Source organism: Galeopterus variegatus, unplaced genomic scaffold, assembly GCF_000696425.1.
Source record: "Galeopterus variegatus unplaced genomic scaffold, G_variegatus-3.0.2 Scaffold260, whole genome shotgun sequence".
Lineage (NCBI taxonomy): Eukaryota > Metazoa > Chordata > Mammalia > Dermoptera > Cynocephalidae > Galeopterus > Galeopterus variegatus.
This window is the reverse complement of record NW_007726371.1, coordinates 442101-456646: the sequence shown is the minus strand read 5'-3', so window position 1 is coordinate 456646 and position 14546 is coordinate 442101. Positions and strand designations below refer to the sequence as shown.

The 14546-nt window shown below is 37.3% G+C and overlaps 1 protein-coding gene across 2 annotated transcripts in view; it reads left to right on the top strand.

Moving 5' to 3' along the window:
• Positions 1-1552: 1552 nt before the first annotated feature.
• The window catches only part of ACSL4 (acyl-CoA synthetase long-chain family member 4), a 44651-nt gene continuing 31657 nt past the window's right edge, over positions 1553-14546 (top strand). Inside the window, exons 1-3 of one of the 2 annotated variants that reach the window (XM_008566667.1) lie at positions 1553-1608; positions 13707-13946; positions 14190-14367. In XM_008566667.1, the coding sequence (XP_008564889.1) occupies positions 13719-13946; positions 14190-14367 (406 nt within the window). In that variant the 5' untranslated portion in view covers positions 1553-1608; positions 13707-13718. Of the gene's footprint in view, positions 1609-13414; positions 13947-14189; positions 14368-14546 lie in introns of those variants that run through there. The other variant, XM_008566666.1, reaches the window with a different exon arrangement.

Below are 14546 nucleotides of genomic sequence, written 5' to 3'. Positions count from 1 at the left end.
AGATATATACATTTGTATATAGAACAGTGAAGTTTTTCTTCCCCGACATTCTCCTTGTGAGCTCTTTGGACCTCATTTTATCATGTATATGCAGGATTTTCCCCCTTGTTTATGTTAATAGCAAATGTTAGTCTTCTGGAAGACAAATAAGAATAAATAGCATGGCTTCTGCTTATAAGTAATCTTTTTGTTTTTGTTTTGTTTTTTTGGAAGCTGGCCGGTATGGAAATCAAAACCCTTAACGTTGGTGTTATAATACCATGCTCTAACCAACTGAGCTAACTGGCTAGTCCTGTTTATAAGTAGTCTTAACCATCTGTGTTCAGACATTTGCTAATACAGTCCCCAACACCTCCTTCCCAAAAGTAGATTGTGGATATTGAAGTTGAAAGTAGTTCTATTAAACAAAACAATAGTCATCCTCTGTTAGTTTGTGATAGGTCTGAGTATAAATCATTCTTTCTTTCATCTTTCTAATGGTACCAGAGGAAAAAATTAACTGAGTTAACACCAGCTAGTTAGTGTGGTGATTACAGTTATGTGGATGTTTGTTTTTATTACTTCCATTGGGGTGTCTAGATTAAAAAAAAAACTTGAAGGGTTGTCCTCATAACAAAATCTTATGCAAATAGTACTGAATACTGCTGAATGAAATAAAGCCTCACTTAGCATCATGTCCAGGACACTCCAGTGGTGCTGAAATGTAAGTAAGCAGTATCAAATTACCGAAGGGCCTTATTTTAATGTTCAAAGTATTCATACGGTAACTGGTTTTCTCCTGCATTGTCCAAAATAGGTCAGTCCTCAACCATAAAATGACCCATAAGCCTTTTTGGTGTAGGTATCTTGAAGAGCATCACAGAAATGATCTGTTTATAAATTGAGGGAAAATGAAAATATGTTTAGGTTTCTACTTAAACCAGTGTTGTATTTGTTTTTGGAAAGAACTTTGCATTGTTTAAAGGAAATTATTCAAATTTGGTTTTGATGGGAAAATAGCTAGATGCCTACAAGCATTTGGGTGTGCGGATGCATGCTGTGGTCAGATATTGTCTCTGTCTCTAAACTTGGCTCCAGTCCTGACAGTGGGGAGCCAAAGAAGAACATGAGTTCTGTTTCTTGCCGTTTCCTCATAGAGTTTATTTTTTATTTTTTTATTTTTAATAAAATGTGTTTATATTTTATTTGATTTTAGTAGAAGAAAAATAAAACTAAAGTGAAAAATGTTTCTTCACCACAAGATTTTTTTTTTCCATAAAAGAACTGACTAATGTTAAAAAGCAAGATTTAGGTATAAATAGTAAGAGGCTAGTATGTAAAATTTAAAAAATAGATATTTTCAACTATGGTCTCTTAGAGTCTGGCTGAGTTGCTCTTCTGAGATCCTAAATAGCACTACTACTAGTCAGACACTCCTCTCTAGTCATTTCTTGTTTTTCCTTTGGTACCTGGCTTCTCATGAGCTGAGGTGCACAGGTAAAGTGGAAACAGCTCTTGACTTTTTTTTAAAGGGTTTCTTTTCTCATGTCACTGTACTCATAAATGTCTCTTACTGCAGATTGAAATCACAGAAGATATACGTGTTCTTAAGAGAAAAAGAGGAAATCTGTAAGTATTGTCCTTTAGAAATTCTAAATGTGTAATTTTATTGACTTTTTGAGAAAATTAAGTGACCATACTAACAGGTATCTTGGCTCTTTTTATAGTGGAAAAACCCTACCAATATTTAGGATTATGTTCAAAAGGTAATATTTGGAAAAGTAAAATAGGAAAATGTTTTACCGTGTGCAACTTCTTAAATTTAAACCACTTGCCACTTATTTATAAAAGGTGAAGTGGTAATTAAAATCAAAGTAGAATCTTGTTCTTTGAGTCATACCCAAAAATGGAGCCACAGATCAGAGTTCCAGTTCTGACTACTGAGGCTTTCAGGTTGTGTAGTCTTTGGCAAGCTGCTAGCTTCTCATGGCCTCAGTTTCCTCATCTGTAAAATGAACTTAATAGTAAACACACAATCAATGGTTTAATATTATTGATGAATTTAAATCTGTAGCAGTTTATACTTGCCCTAATAAATAGAAGCTTGTTCTGGTTTGGTGGCTGTTTCTCAAACTGATTTAAATATATTTCGGCTCTTCGTAAATTTAGGTATTAGCACTGTTTTTTACTGAGATGAAACCAAGTATTAGCACTGTTCTTCACTGAGATGAAACCATGATATGGCATGAAAGAAACACAACAGAGCATCTAAAATTAAAATCATAGTGTTTTGAGCCTTGGATCTTGAAAATTACCTAGTCCAGTGGTTCTCAAGTGTTGATTTTTAGACCACTGCTAGTTAGTGAAGAAGTTTTTAGTGGTCCATGGTGAAGTGAGGAAAATAAGGACAGCAGGTCGAGGTTTTTAATCCTAAATATTTTTAATTTAAAGGATTGCTTCCTATTATAGGATATATCCTTCTAATTTTGGGGAGTTAAACATGTTTTTTATTTTATGAAATGATAGTGATAGTAAATAGTAGGGCTTTTATTTTTTTATTTATTTTTTATTTCCATATCTGGCAAAAAATTGGCAGCTCCATGTCATATCCCCACCCATCCTTCCTTTTATAAAATATTTTACCAGATATAATATCTTAAAATCTGAACCCAACTTTCTCATTTTACTGATGAGGAAACAGACAGTGAGAGTTTATTTAACTTGTTCTAGGTCTCACAGCTTAGCAGCTCTTGAACCTAGACCAAAACCCTGTATCTGATACTGCCTCTCTAGAATTTCTGGTTTTCCGAGAATTCCTTTCAATATAATAGGTTATGAACTTGAAACAGAAGATTTAGTAGTTCTTATGTACTAATAACTACTTTTTAATCCCTCTAAAAATAAAGAAATTGAAAAGACCTAATGTCCTTGTATAGCTAAATGCTGATGTCCACTGATTAGCCTATATTAGGAAAATCTTAAACATGGCCAAAGATTTTCCTCAGCACGCCAGAATTAGCTGTCTCTGAATTCAGCTACTTAGGTTGCATGCTACCCCATGATTGATGAAGGAGGTAAGATATCAATAAGGCTAGCATTTCTTTGGGGAAATTGACAGAGAATGGTGCCATTGTGAGGGGAGTAGTATTCAAGCATCTATAGTTAACTTATTTGTCCACAGAGTACTGTTTTCTCTCTTACACACACACCTACACACACACATACACATTTATAGCAATTAGCCTGCAACCCATCCAGACTTGGAAGGGAAAAAAACTACCAAGGTGAAGGGTAGGAGTTGCCAGGAACATCTGGCCCGTTGTGTTCAGGAGTTTATAGACCCATGTGGCACTTTGGAAGCTCACCATCAATTGTCTTGACTTTGCCTCTCCTATCCCAAAATATGTTTCAAAACAGAAATAATTAGGTTATTTATTTCTCACTCACCATAATGAAGCAAATGAAAGTGAAGAGAGAGAACAGAATGGAATGTATTCCCATCCTTAACATGGAAATGTTAACACTAGGAGTATTTTTCCATGGCTTTTTGTATTTGGCTTTGCGTGGCTTCCTTCTTTAGTTAAGAATTCTTTAATTTCTGAAATGTCAGACATATCCATAATAAAATGTTAACGATGAAAGTGGGTTTTTGAATTATCTGTTGTCTTTGGTATATGTGCTCTTCTTTACTAGGGAGAAAATGTGAGTGTTGACTGATACAATTTCAATCTTCAACAGATTTATCAGTCTTTCAATTCTTTTATTAGTTTCACCTAGAAGATATATTTAATTATATTTAATACAATAGAGCAGAGTGAGCTTTTTTTTTTCTTCTTTAAATTATGATACAGTTTCACATAACAGTGGTAAGGCAGCTGAATGGTAGTCACTTATTTTGCCATTTTATAAGAAAGAGTTTAAATTTATATTGTTGAATAATTTTTAGCAGTATAAAGTACCGGGAAACTACACTGGCAAAGAACTAACCTATTAAACCGATTCCTCCTCTAGCAAATGCGGAGGCAGGTCATGTGGCAAAAAAGGCACAGTTGCAAAATTCTCCCTGTAACACAAAGATATTCCTGTGGGAAATAATACTGCTGGTTAGAGATTTTTTTGGAACCTACACTCATGGTTGATAACCCTCAACTGTATTATTTTATTAAAATAAATATGTAAGATGACAAGAGAGAGATGTGTAACCTATAGAAATAATCTGTATCTTCCTCACTTGAATGAAACTCATTTATTATAAGTTAACTTTAAAGTTCTATAACCCAATTATTTTTCGGTTAACTTACATTAAAATAATAAATGTGTCCCAATAGAGAAAAAGCATCTGGTAAATTGAAGGCTTTACAGATGAAATGAAAATCTACATCATGGCATGATGTTCAGTTAAATTTAGCGGCAAGGTTTTGTGTACAGGGTCTGGTAGCACTTACTCTTTAACAGCAGTTGTAGAACATTGAAATTGTCCTTGTGCTCTCTGTTCCCCTTCTACAGCATTGAACCTTCAAAAACATAATTCGCAGAACTTAGTTTTTCTCCCTCTTTCATGGTGTTTAATGAAGTTGGATTCTAATATCTTGCTTTGACAGTAGGTTCCTATTCTAGCATGATTTATCCTCAAAATTCCTTAAATGTAAGCTTTGGATTAAATTATATCCAACCAATTCCTGACTTTAGAAATCTACATATTTAAAAATCAAGTGTCTCAATAACTTAAACTGAGGAATAGATATATAATTATGTACAGTGTATGTGAAGTGTGTAGGCAGCAACATTGGCTCCTAGCTCTCTGCATTTTAACATACATAGATAGGATCCCAATTATAACATCCTTTGACCTAGAAAACACATTATCTGATGCATGCTGGGGATGTTCTTAAGGCATTATGGGAGGGAACTTAAGCTTGAACATAAGAGGGCATCTCCAACATGGCTGCTGAGGTGCTTTCTTTGCTGGGAAAAGCTGGGAAGAGACTGGCAGGATGGCGACTTCAGGAGTTAATACCTCTTCAGGTGATGAAGTAAACAGGTTTGGTTAATCTTGTGAGAGACGCACCCAAAGATCAGTCATAGTTGTGAGAGGCTTTGAATGAAAATAGCTAGGCACAGGTGTAATGTGCTGGTGTAGGGCATCTATATATTCATCTTTGGTGTGTGTTTTGCTTTATTTCAGTTTTAGAATGTATTTATTATAATTACAGTATACCTGAGTTTAAAGTTTGATTGTATAAGTTATTTCATATTGATTAGACTGGTCATTATTTGCAGTATAACAGTTTGAGTCAGAGTCAGATGAGACCTACAAGGGGCAGACTGATATATATTTCACGTGATTATTCAGTCTTGCAGACCAATAGCAAAAAATCCTGTTAGTAACTTAATATTTTATTTTCTTAAAATATTAACATTTTGTTAGTTATAATATTAAAGTATAAAGTTAATTATATTGTAATATATAGCTTGTGTAAAGTTTGATTTTATTTACTAAAGGCAACCATTCTTTTTTAATATAGTACTTGAGTTTTGTCTTGTATGTTTTAAAATCATTTGGATATTTTTAATACTGTGTGAGAGAAGATAAGATTTTAAAAAAACACTCCACCCCTTCACAAGAGTCTTTGTGATGCAACATCTATTTGGAAATGTGATCTTTTAAAGTACAACAGGTATTCTTATCTATTTAATCTCTTGGGACTTTTGTAATTGTTTTCTGATTTGATATTTAGTGGATACAGCGAATCCTTTTCAGAAGGCAAATTATCTCTTTATTTGGTCTTTACATTACTCTTAAATAATGGGTGACTTGAAAATGTGATTTCTTGAAGTAGCACTTATATAGTTAATTGTTGATTTCCAAATTTATTTTTATGTTTTCGTGAGACCTTATGTCAAGAACAGGTGAAATTAATTTGTCACTGCTATGTGTTTCAACTTGGCAGATGCATGAATCCTTGCTTGGTTTAATCCATTTTCTAAAACTTGAAAAAATGTCTTGGCACTAACCGACTTCAGTTTTTTAGTTTTTCTATTTCATTCTTAAATTGGTGTTGTGTCACATGCTTCTGGGGGAGATGATTTCTTCTTTAAATGTAGACTTTAATCAGTATGTAGTATTTGTGTACTAGAGCTTCATGTATCACTAACGCTTTTTGTGTTTAACTTATCTCAGAGTGTTTGAAGTAACTGGAATGAAATACTTTATTAAACTTGACCTCAGAACAAAAAAATAAATAAATTTAAATTTGGTTTTTAACTAAGGCTTCTAGGATTTGCTGGATCTAAAGCACTTTTTTCCCCTATAAAATACCTTAGGATGTAGGTCAGATCAGTGTTCAAAATCGTCGCCAGGATTTCTTTATACACAAGGTTTGTCACTGTCACCTGTTTAGACTGTACCAGTATGACCAGGATCATAGGCAACAGAGCTAAGAGTATGGACTTTAAAATCAGATAGAACTGGGCCCAAATCTTTACTCACTTGTGCTATGTTGGACAAATTTTTTAATCTCTCTGAGTCTGTTATGGCTATAAAATGAGGATGCTGCCTCAGAGGATTAAATGAGATGATATATCTAAGGGACTTAGCACAGGGCCTAGCCCATAGTAAACGCTCAGTAAGTGGTTATTAATATGATTCCCATATGGAATGGTAAATTTTGACAGGAGCAATTAACTATCCTACGACTGAAGATGATGCCCTGCCCTTTTTGGGCTGATATACAAATGTATTACTTGAGCTCAAGAAAGCGTGACTCAGAGTTCATGTCCTGCTAATGGTGGGACAACAGTATCACTCTTCATACATGGAAGGACAGCACACCTTTGTAAAAGGCATGAGTGAAAATTTGCACATAGTGCTAATTGTGTAACCTTTATGCTTCTATAACACCCATCTTTTCCCTCTGTGGAACAGGCAGTTTTTCCAGTTTCATGTTTTCTATTAAGCAACTAATAACATGTTCACATTTACTTTAATTACCAGGAAATTTAAGAGTACAGTATTTCCTAGAACTTCGGTATAACCGATTTTTTTTTTAAAGATGAGTAAGGTTAGCTGCCTTCAAGTTATTGACTTGTATACATTTTTACTTTATAGTTTCAGAACAATTCCATGTATGTTCTTATGTCATTCAACAAATTCATTTAACTGCTAACACATGGAGATACTGTTCTAGTTACTGAGGATTCAGCAGCAAACAAACTCTCTGCTTCATGGAGCTTGTATTCTAATGGGGACATGGACAATAAACATGAAAATTAAAACGTGGTATATTAGTGAAAAGTACTAAGAAGAAAAATAAAGCAAGACAGGGATAGGAAGTGTTGGGGGTGCAATTTTAAAAGAGGGTGGCTGGAGAAGGCTTGCTGAGACAGTGTTATTTGAGTAAAGACAAAAAGGAGGTGAAGGGAAGAAGCTATGCAGATATCTTGGAAGAATAGTCCAGGTAGAGAGAATAGCACGTACAACGGTCCTGAAGTAGGATCATGCTTGGTGTGTTCAAGAAACAGCAAGGAACAAGTAGGACTGCAGCAGAATGAGCCAGGGGAAAGAGTAGTAGGAGGTGAAGTCAGAAACTTGAGGGGAAGGAGAAAGATCATGTAGTCTTGTAGGTCATAGTAAGGACTTTAGCTTTCATTCCAAGTGAATCATATGGAGATTCTTTGAAAGGTTTTGAGCAGAGGAATGATATGATCTAAGTTACATTGTAAGAGGAGCGCTCTGGCTGCTGAGTATAGAATTTATTAGAGGGGTTCAAGGTGGAAGCAGGGAGATTAGATCAGCTATGGCATTTAACCATGTGAGAAATGATAGTGGCTTGAATCAGGATGGCAGCAGTACAGGTGGTAAGTAGTTAAATTAGATATTTACTTTGTAAGTAGAGCCATTAGGATCTGCTGATGAACTACATGTGGAATATTTGAGAAAGAGAGAGGAGCAAAAGATGACTGCAAGATGTCAAAGCAACTGGACTATACAGAGACAGGCAAGACTGGGTGAAAGAGGATTATGGAAGGACAGTTTGTGGCTCAGTTTTGGACATGCTAAGTTTAAGATACTTATCTGACATCTAAATGGATCTGTTGAGGAAATAGTTGGATATACAAATCTGGTGTTTAGGGAGAAATTTGGGAGTCATCATCATATGTGTGGTATTTAAAGTTGTGAGACTGGGCCGGCCAATTAGTTCAGTTGGTTCAAGCACAGCCTTATAACACCAAGGTCCAGGGTTCAGGTACACTTGCCTGGCAGCCGCCAATAAATAAATGAATAAAGGAAAAAACAAACCCTTAAAAAAAAAATAAAGCTGTGAGACTAAGTGAGATCACCATGGGAGTGTAGGTAAATAAGAGAAGAGGTTCAAGGACTGAGCATTATAGCATTTAGAGGTCAGGTAGATGAGAAAGCAGCAGCAAAGAAGACTGAAAAGGACTGGCTAGAGGAGGAAGAAAACCTGAAGAATGTGGTCTTCTGAAAGCCAAGTGAAGAAGTTTGAAGCAGGAGAAGAGGGGTCAACTGTGTTAAAAGCTGCCAGTGCTCAAGGAAGATGAAGACTGAGCTTTAATTGACCTTAGGATCTGGCAATATGGAAGTCATTGGTGACCTTGATCAAAGCAATTCGGGGGAGTGGTAGGGAACAAAAGCCTGAGTGTAATGGCTTCAAGAGAAAATAGGAGGAGAGAACTGGGAGACAGAGCATAGACAACTCTTTCAAGGAGTACTAAAGAGAAGGAGAAGAAATGAGCTGTAGCTGAGAAGAAGGTTCAAAAGAGAATTTTTTTTTAAGATGAAAGAAATAATAGCCTGTTTTGGTACGATGGGAATGATTCAGTAGAGCAGGAAAAATTACTCAGGCAGGAGAGGAGGGTAAGAATTGGTAGAGCAGCAGCACTGTAGACAAGGGGGCAGTGTGCAGTGAAGGGGTTGGCCTTGGTCAGGAACATCAACAGTCCATCCATGGCACAGGAGAGAAAAGAGCACATGGCCACAGATGTGGTAGGTGGGTAGATAGAGTGATGGGAGTCTGTGGAAATTCCTTGCGGGCAGTTTTCGTTTTCTCTGCAAAATAGTAAGCCAGGTCAGCAACTGAGACTAAGGATGGAGGAGGAACGCCAGTGGTCTGAGGAGAGGGAATAAGGTACGACACCCAGAAGAGTGGGTCAGTGGATAGACCAGTGCAGTGTGGTCTCTGAGCAGCACTGAGAGCCCAGTGGAGGGAACAATCACTGATTTAAAGTGAGACATTCAGCACAGTCTTGTGTTTCTCTGGTCAGATTCAGCCACGCAGATCCAAGTGCAGATTAGGTGGAGAATTGTATTGAACCAGGTTGTCATTTAGCCAAGCAAGTATAACAAAGTGAAAGAGTGGCAAGAGAGCTGAGAATGTATGTCAGGGCATGATTATGATTGCCCAGGGAATTTAAGTGAGGGAGAAGACAAAGGATTCTCCAAATACTTAGAAGTAGGGAGTACAAGCAGTATTCCTGTTTTGCAGATGAAGCCACTGATACAGAACTTTTATATGAGAGATCATATAAGTTGTTCAGAGTCACACTTAACAGCAGACACTAAGGTTAGAACCCAGATCTAATCTAGTTTAGCACATTTACTGTCCAGGACGTCAGACTTTCTCTTCTTTAGACAACAGTTCATTTTCTTTTACATACAATAGCAGGGTGTTTAAACTTGAGTTGCCAAATCATCATACGCATGTGTCTTTTATGGTCTAGCTGCATTCTAGTAAAGTTGACTATGAAATAATTCTATTTTCCCATGAAATGAGATCATAAAAGTGGCGCAGAAGTTTACGCAGAAAGCATTAAAGTGTTTGCTACACTATTTGCTGTTTTTCAGATACATCCTGCACTGTTCTGCCCCCATCCTTTCACTCATATGTTTGTTCTCTCTGGTAGGACCATCTTCATTTCCCAATCTTTGTCCCCTCCTTTTGAAAACCTACCCATCCTTCACTCCTATCCCAAATACAGTGATTTTGTGAAACCTTTCTTGATTGTTGTACTTTCTCCCTTAGCTCTTTTTCTCTCCCAGCTGGATGCAATTTCCCCCCTCTTGTGAATACCCTTAGCATTGTATTCTTGCTTCTCTTATGGGACTTATCATGGTCTACCTTATGATTATTTGTGAGTTGTTCTCTCTGCTCCCTACCATGCATATGAACACATATGTACAGCATACAAAGGGCTGAAGGCATGTTTTACTCATCTTTGTATTAAGTGCTCGATACCATAACCTTACACACCAACTCTTTTTTTGAAGTGAGATGAGGTGTTCAAATCTTTTTTGAAATGAGTTAATCAATAGACTGAGTGTAACCCCAGAAAACCTTTAACAAGAAAGGATATTAAGATAATAGGCAAAATGAGGCAGAGGCTGGCTGGTGTGCTTAAAAGGGCACTGGTGCTCAATTTGTCCTCTGTGGCTTCTTTGCTTCTTTGCAAGATGAGGGATCAGTGTCACTGGTTCAGATATTCAGCTGACCTGCAGGTCCTAAGGAGTCCCTTCAGGGGCTGTTGTTATACAGCCTCCTGTACCAGAGCAACCCTGCTTTTTGCTTTCATTTATACTTGTGTTTTCATATCCATGGAAGATTTTATTCAAATGGATGACCCATGTCACCCTCACCACCACCAAAATGAATATGAAAACCGGGACTAAATGATCTTTCTGGTCTCTCCTCACCTGAATGTTCTTTGATCCTTGCCTGCTGTGTGTGTGTGTGTGTATGTGTGTGTGTGTGTCTTTCTTCGTGTTTATGCGTATGTCTCTGTACTAAACATTATGAGGATCATGTAGAAGGCATTTCCCTTCCTCCAAGAATTAAGGCAAATCTGTATGGAAGATTAAATGTATATAACGTCATGAATAACTAAAAAAAACCCCATATGATGCAGTTTAAATCTAACTATGCTTTATTTGTTATAAGCTTTTCAAAAGCTGTATCTTCAGCCCAAGTCTGACCATTTCTCAGTTGAAGGTTGGGTGGTACTCACCCCTTAGAGGCCTTTTATAAATTTGAAGACATGCTTTTTTGTCTTCTAATATTGTCCCTGAGAATTTATATATTGAAATAAGTAATTTTTAAAAAATTTCTAATCGGTTTCCTTACGGTACTCCTTTATATTACTAGTAAGAAATCATTTAAAAAAAATTATATGTGTAGGTAGATTATCGTCTGTGACTATCCTTTAAGGTTTATAAAGGGGTTTTATAAACTATTTGTTATAAGAAAGAGGTGTTGGGTTTGAGAGGGTTGGGAACCACGGATCTGTGCTCTGTACTTAGGTTGACCAGATGTTTGGGAATGATGGTAATATAGGCAAGTATCAGAATGATATTTGCTAGTAATGTAGGAAATTAGAAAAAGGAAAGATTATTGTGGACTCGGGTAGTTATGAAATCGCTGATGGAGGAGAAGATTGTTAAGGGGGATCTTGCATATTGAGGACTGGGTGCTATGGTAGACACTTGGCATACCATATGTTGAGGAAGTGAATGACCAGACTTGTCAGAGAGACCGAGAAAGCAATTTGTAGGTAGGGTAAATCATGGAATTTAAAGTTGGAAGGGCCCTAGGAAATTGTCTAGGCCAGAAATTCTTAGTTCAGGGTTGGTATCACCCTTTGGGGTTCGTGGATGGATTTAGGGAACTCACAAATTCCCTGAAGTTGTATACACGACATGCATATCTTTTTGAGGGGAATTGGGTTTACAGTTCTCATTGGATTCTCAAGGGGTTCATCACTTTTAAGACTGGCCCACTGACACAGTCTGATGCCAGACTCAGACAGATGGTTTGCTTAAGGTCACACAGCCAGCTAGTGGCAGAGGTGAGGACTGAAACCCAGTGACTTCTAGTTTCTTGCTCATTTCACCGCACTCAGCTGAAGGACATGAAGAAAGGCAAAGGCAGGATTAAGCTACCATTTTGTAGAAATTGATATAAAAACAAACAACTAGCCTGGGGTCAGTTGAATTAAGTCCGTCAGTCTGTTTCCATGAGGGATGCAGAAGGGTGGGCTTCACTTGGTCTCTCTGGAGTGAACTAATATTTTAATTTTTATGGTTGAAATATGCTGCCACACACCAAAATAGCTTTCTGAGCTGAAGGCAGACTCCCTGAGAGATATTATCCCTGGGGCTGTTTGTGCGGTTCCTTTCCAGTGGCACTGTTTTTCTGACCTGAAGTGGCCCCCAGTTTTCTGTCTAATCAAATCAAAATAACTTTGCATGACTTGTCAGATCCTGGACTACCGTATCCTAGTTAGCCAACATGTGCCATCTGCCCCAGTAAGGCTAGTGTCCGTGTTATTGTTACTGCCTGTTTTAACAAAATCCTTTCATTCCCACTGCATCTTTCTTCATGTGGTTCTCCAGCCTGGAATGCCCTCTGTTCTTCCTCCATTTCCAGATGCCCGCCATAGGGTCTGGCTTAAATCTAATCTCTACAAAGCCTTTCCTAATTACCCCTGGCCAGCTTGCACTTCCTCTGTACTCCACACTGTAGCACTTAGTTATGTATTACCTCTGTGCTCTTCAGTGGAAATGCCTCAGTGGTCACTTTGGAAGTAGGGTTCCAGGAAGTCCGGGGTAGGACTCGGGACATTGCTAATCCCTGCTTCAGCCAGAGCAGCTCCACTTTAGTGTTATATATGAGCAGACTGCATGAATTTTTATTTGAAGAAATGGCTTAGCCGCACCCCCCGCACCCATCCCCCCAAAAAGTTTGAAAAACTCTGGCTCTGTCTTGTGTGCTAATAGCCTCATAGGTGTTAACTTGTAATAGGCAAGGGCAGGACTTAATACTACTTCAGACTTATCTTAGGCCTCCTAGGTAACTGGTACTCAAAATTGACAGGAAATGATTTCATAATTGTATTCTTTCCATTCCTCAGAAATTTACCTTAATGAAGAGCTCAGAATAATATTTCTGAATTGATCTTTGAGAAATAAACCTATATTGGTGGTTTTTCCCTTCTTTTGGATGCAAAACTCAATCCTATTTAAAGCTGTCTGGTTTCCATACACATATTTAAGAGAAACCTCATTATTGGCATACCCCACTTTTCCAGAGTTTGGCCAAACTTAAATATTATGTTCATGCATTCATGTAACATTAAAATAGTGTTGTTCACTGACTTACAGAATGATGTGCAAAATATACCTAAAAACCAAGAAAAAATTAAATTCAGAGGTTGCTACATGAAAGAACATTTATGTCAATGCTGATTAAAAATGGAAAAATGCCAGTCTTTCAGACCAGTTATTTCAGCTTTCTGTATCAAATCAATTATATAAACTAATAAAGACCTGAGTATTTAAATCAATTGTGCTATCAACTTGTTAATACTCTTTTATTTTGTTTTTTTTCCTGCTCTCTGCCTGGTTCATTGTTTTCACTTACAGGTGTACTTTATTGTCAGCTTCCAAAGATTACTAACTTTTATCTATACCACTAAAACTGAGCTGCCTTGGCTATACTGCTACTCTTAACTGCTGCTTCCATTATTGCCTTCTTCAGCAAAGTAAGGCTTTCAGAAGCCAAAGAATAACAAGAAATAAGCACCATTTTAGAAGCCTTTCAACTATGAAACTTAAGCTAAATGTGCTCACCATTATTTTGCTGCCTGTCCACTTGTTAATAACAATATACAGTGCCCTTATATTTATTCCATGGTATTTTCTTACCAATGCCAAGAAGAAAAACGCTATGGCAAAGAGAATAAAAGCTAAGCCCACTTCAGCCAAACCTGGAAGTCCGTATCGCTCTGTCACACACTTCAACTCACTAGCTGTCATAGACATCCCCGGAGCAGACACTCTGGATAAATTGTTTGACCATGCTGTATCCAAGTTTGGGAAGAAGGACAGCCTTGGAACCAGGGAAATCCTAAGTGAAGAAAATGAAATGCAGCCAAATGGAAAGGTTTTTAAGAAGGTAAAGCATTTTTGTGCTTTTTATTTTTTAAAAAGAGGAAGGTACATTTTGCTTTATTGTATATTGCGTGTATTTTAAATACGCTGGCATTCCATTACAGTGCTGTGTTACTAATTCTCAGAAGGTGTTCACGGCTTCTGTATATTTCCTTAAAGACATTTTTAGAGTTCTGTACTTTGAATAGTATTTTAATTGCTTGTTTGAATGGGTATACTAATATTAGAGAATGTCTCACTTTAACAGTTAATTCTTGGGAATTATAAATGGATGACCTATTTCGAAGTGAACTGCAGAGTGAATAACTTTGGTAATGGACTCACCGCATTGGGACTAAAACCAAAGAACACCATTGCCATTTTCTGTGAAACCAGGGCCGAATGGATGATTGCAGCACAGACCTGCTTTAAGTACAACTTTCCTCGTAAGTGCCTTGTGTTTTTGGAGGGGGAGAGAGAGGGTTTTGTTTACATGTGGAAATTGTTCTGGGATGCTCCTGTTTTCTTTTCTTTTTTTTTTTTTTTTTTTTTTTTGACTGGTAAGGGGATCGCAACCCTTGGGGGGGGGTCCCCCCCACTGCGCCCAGCCAGTGAGGGCACTGGC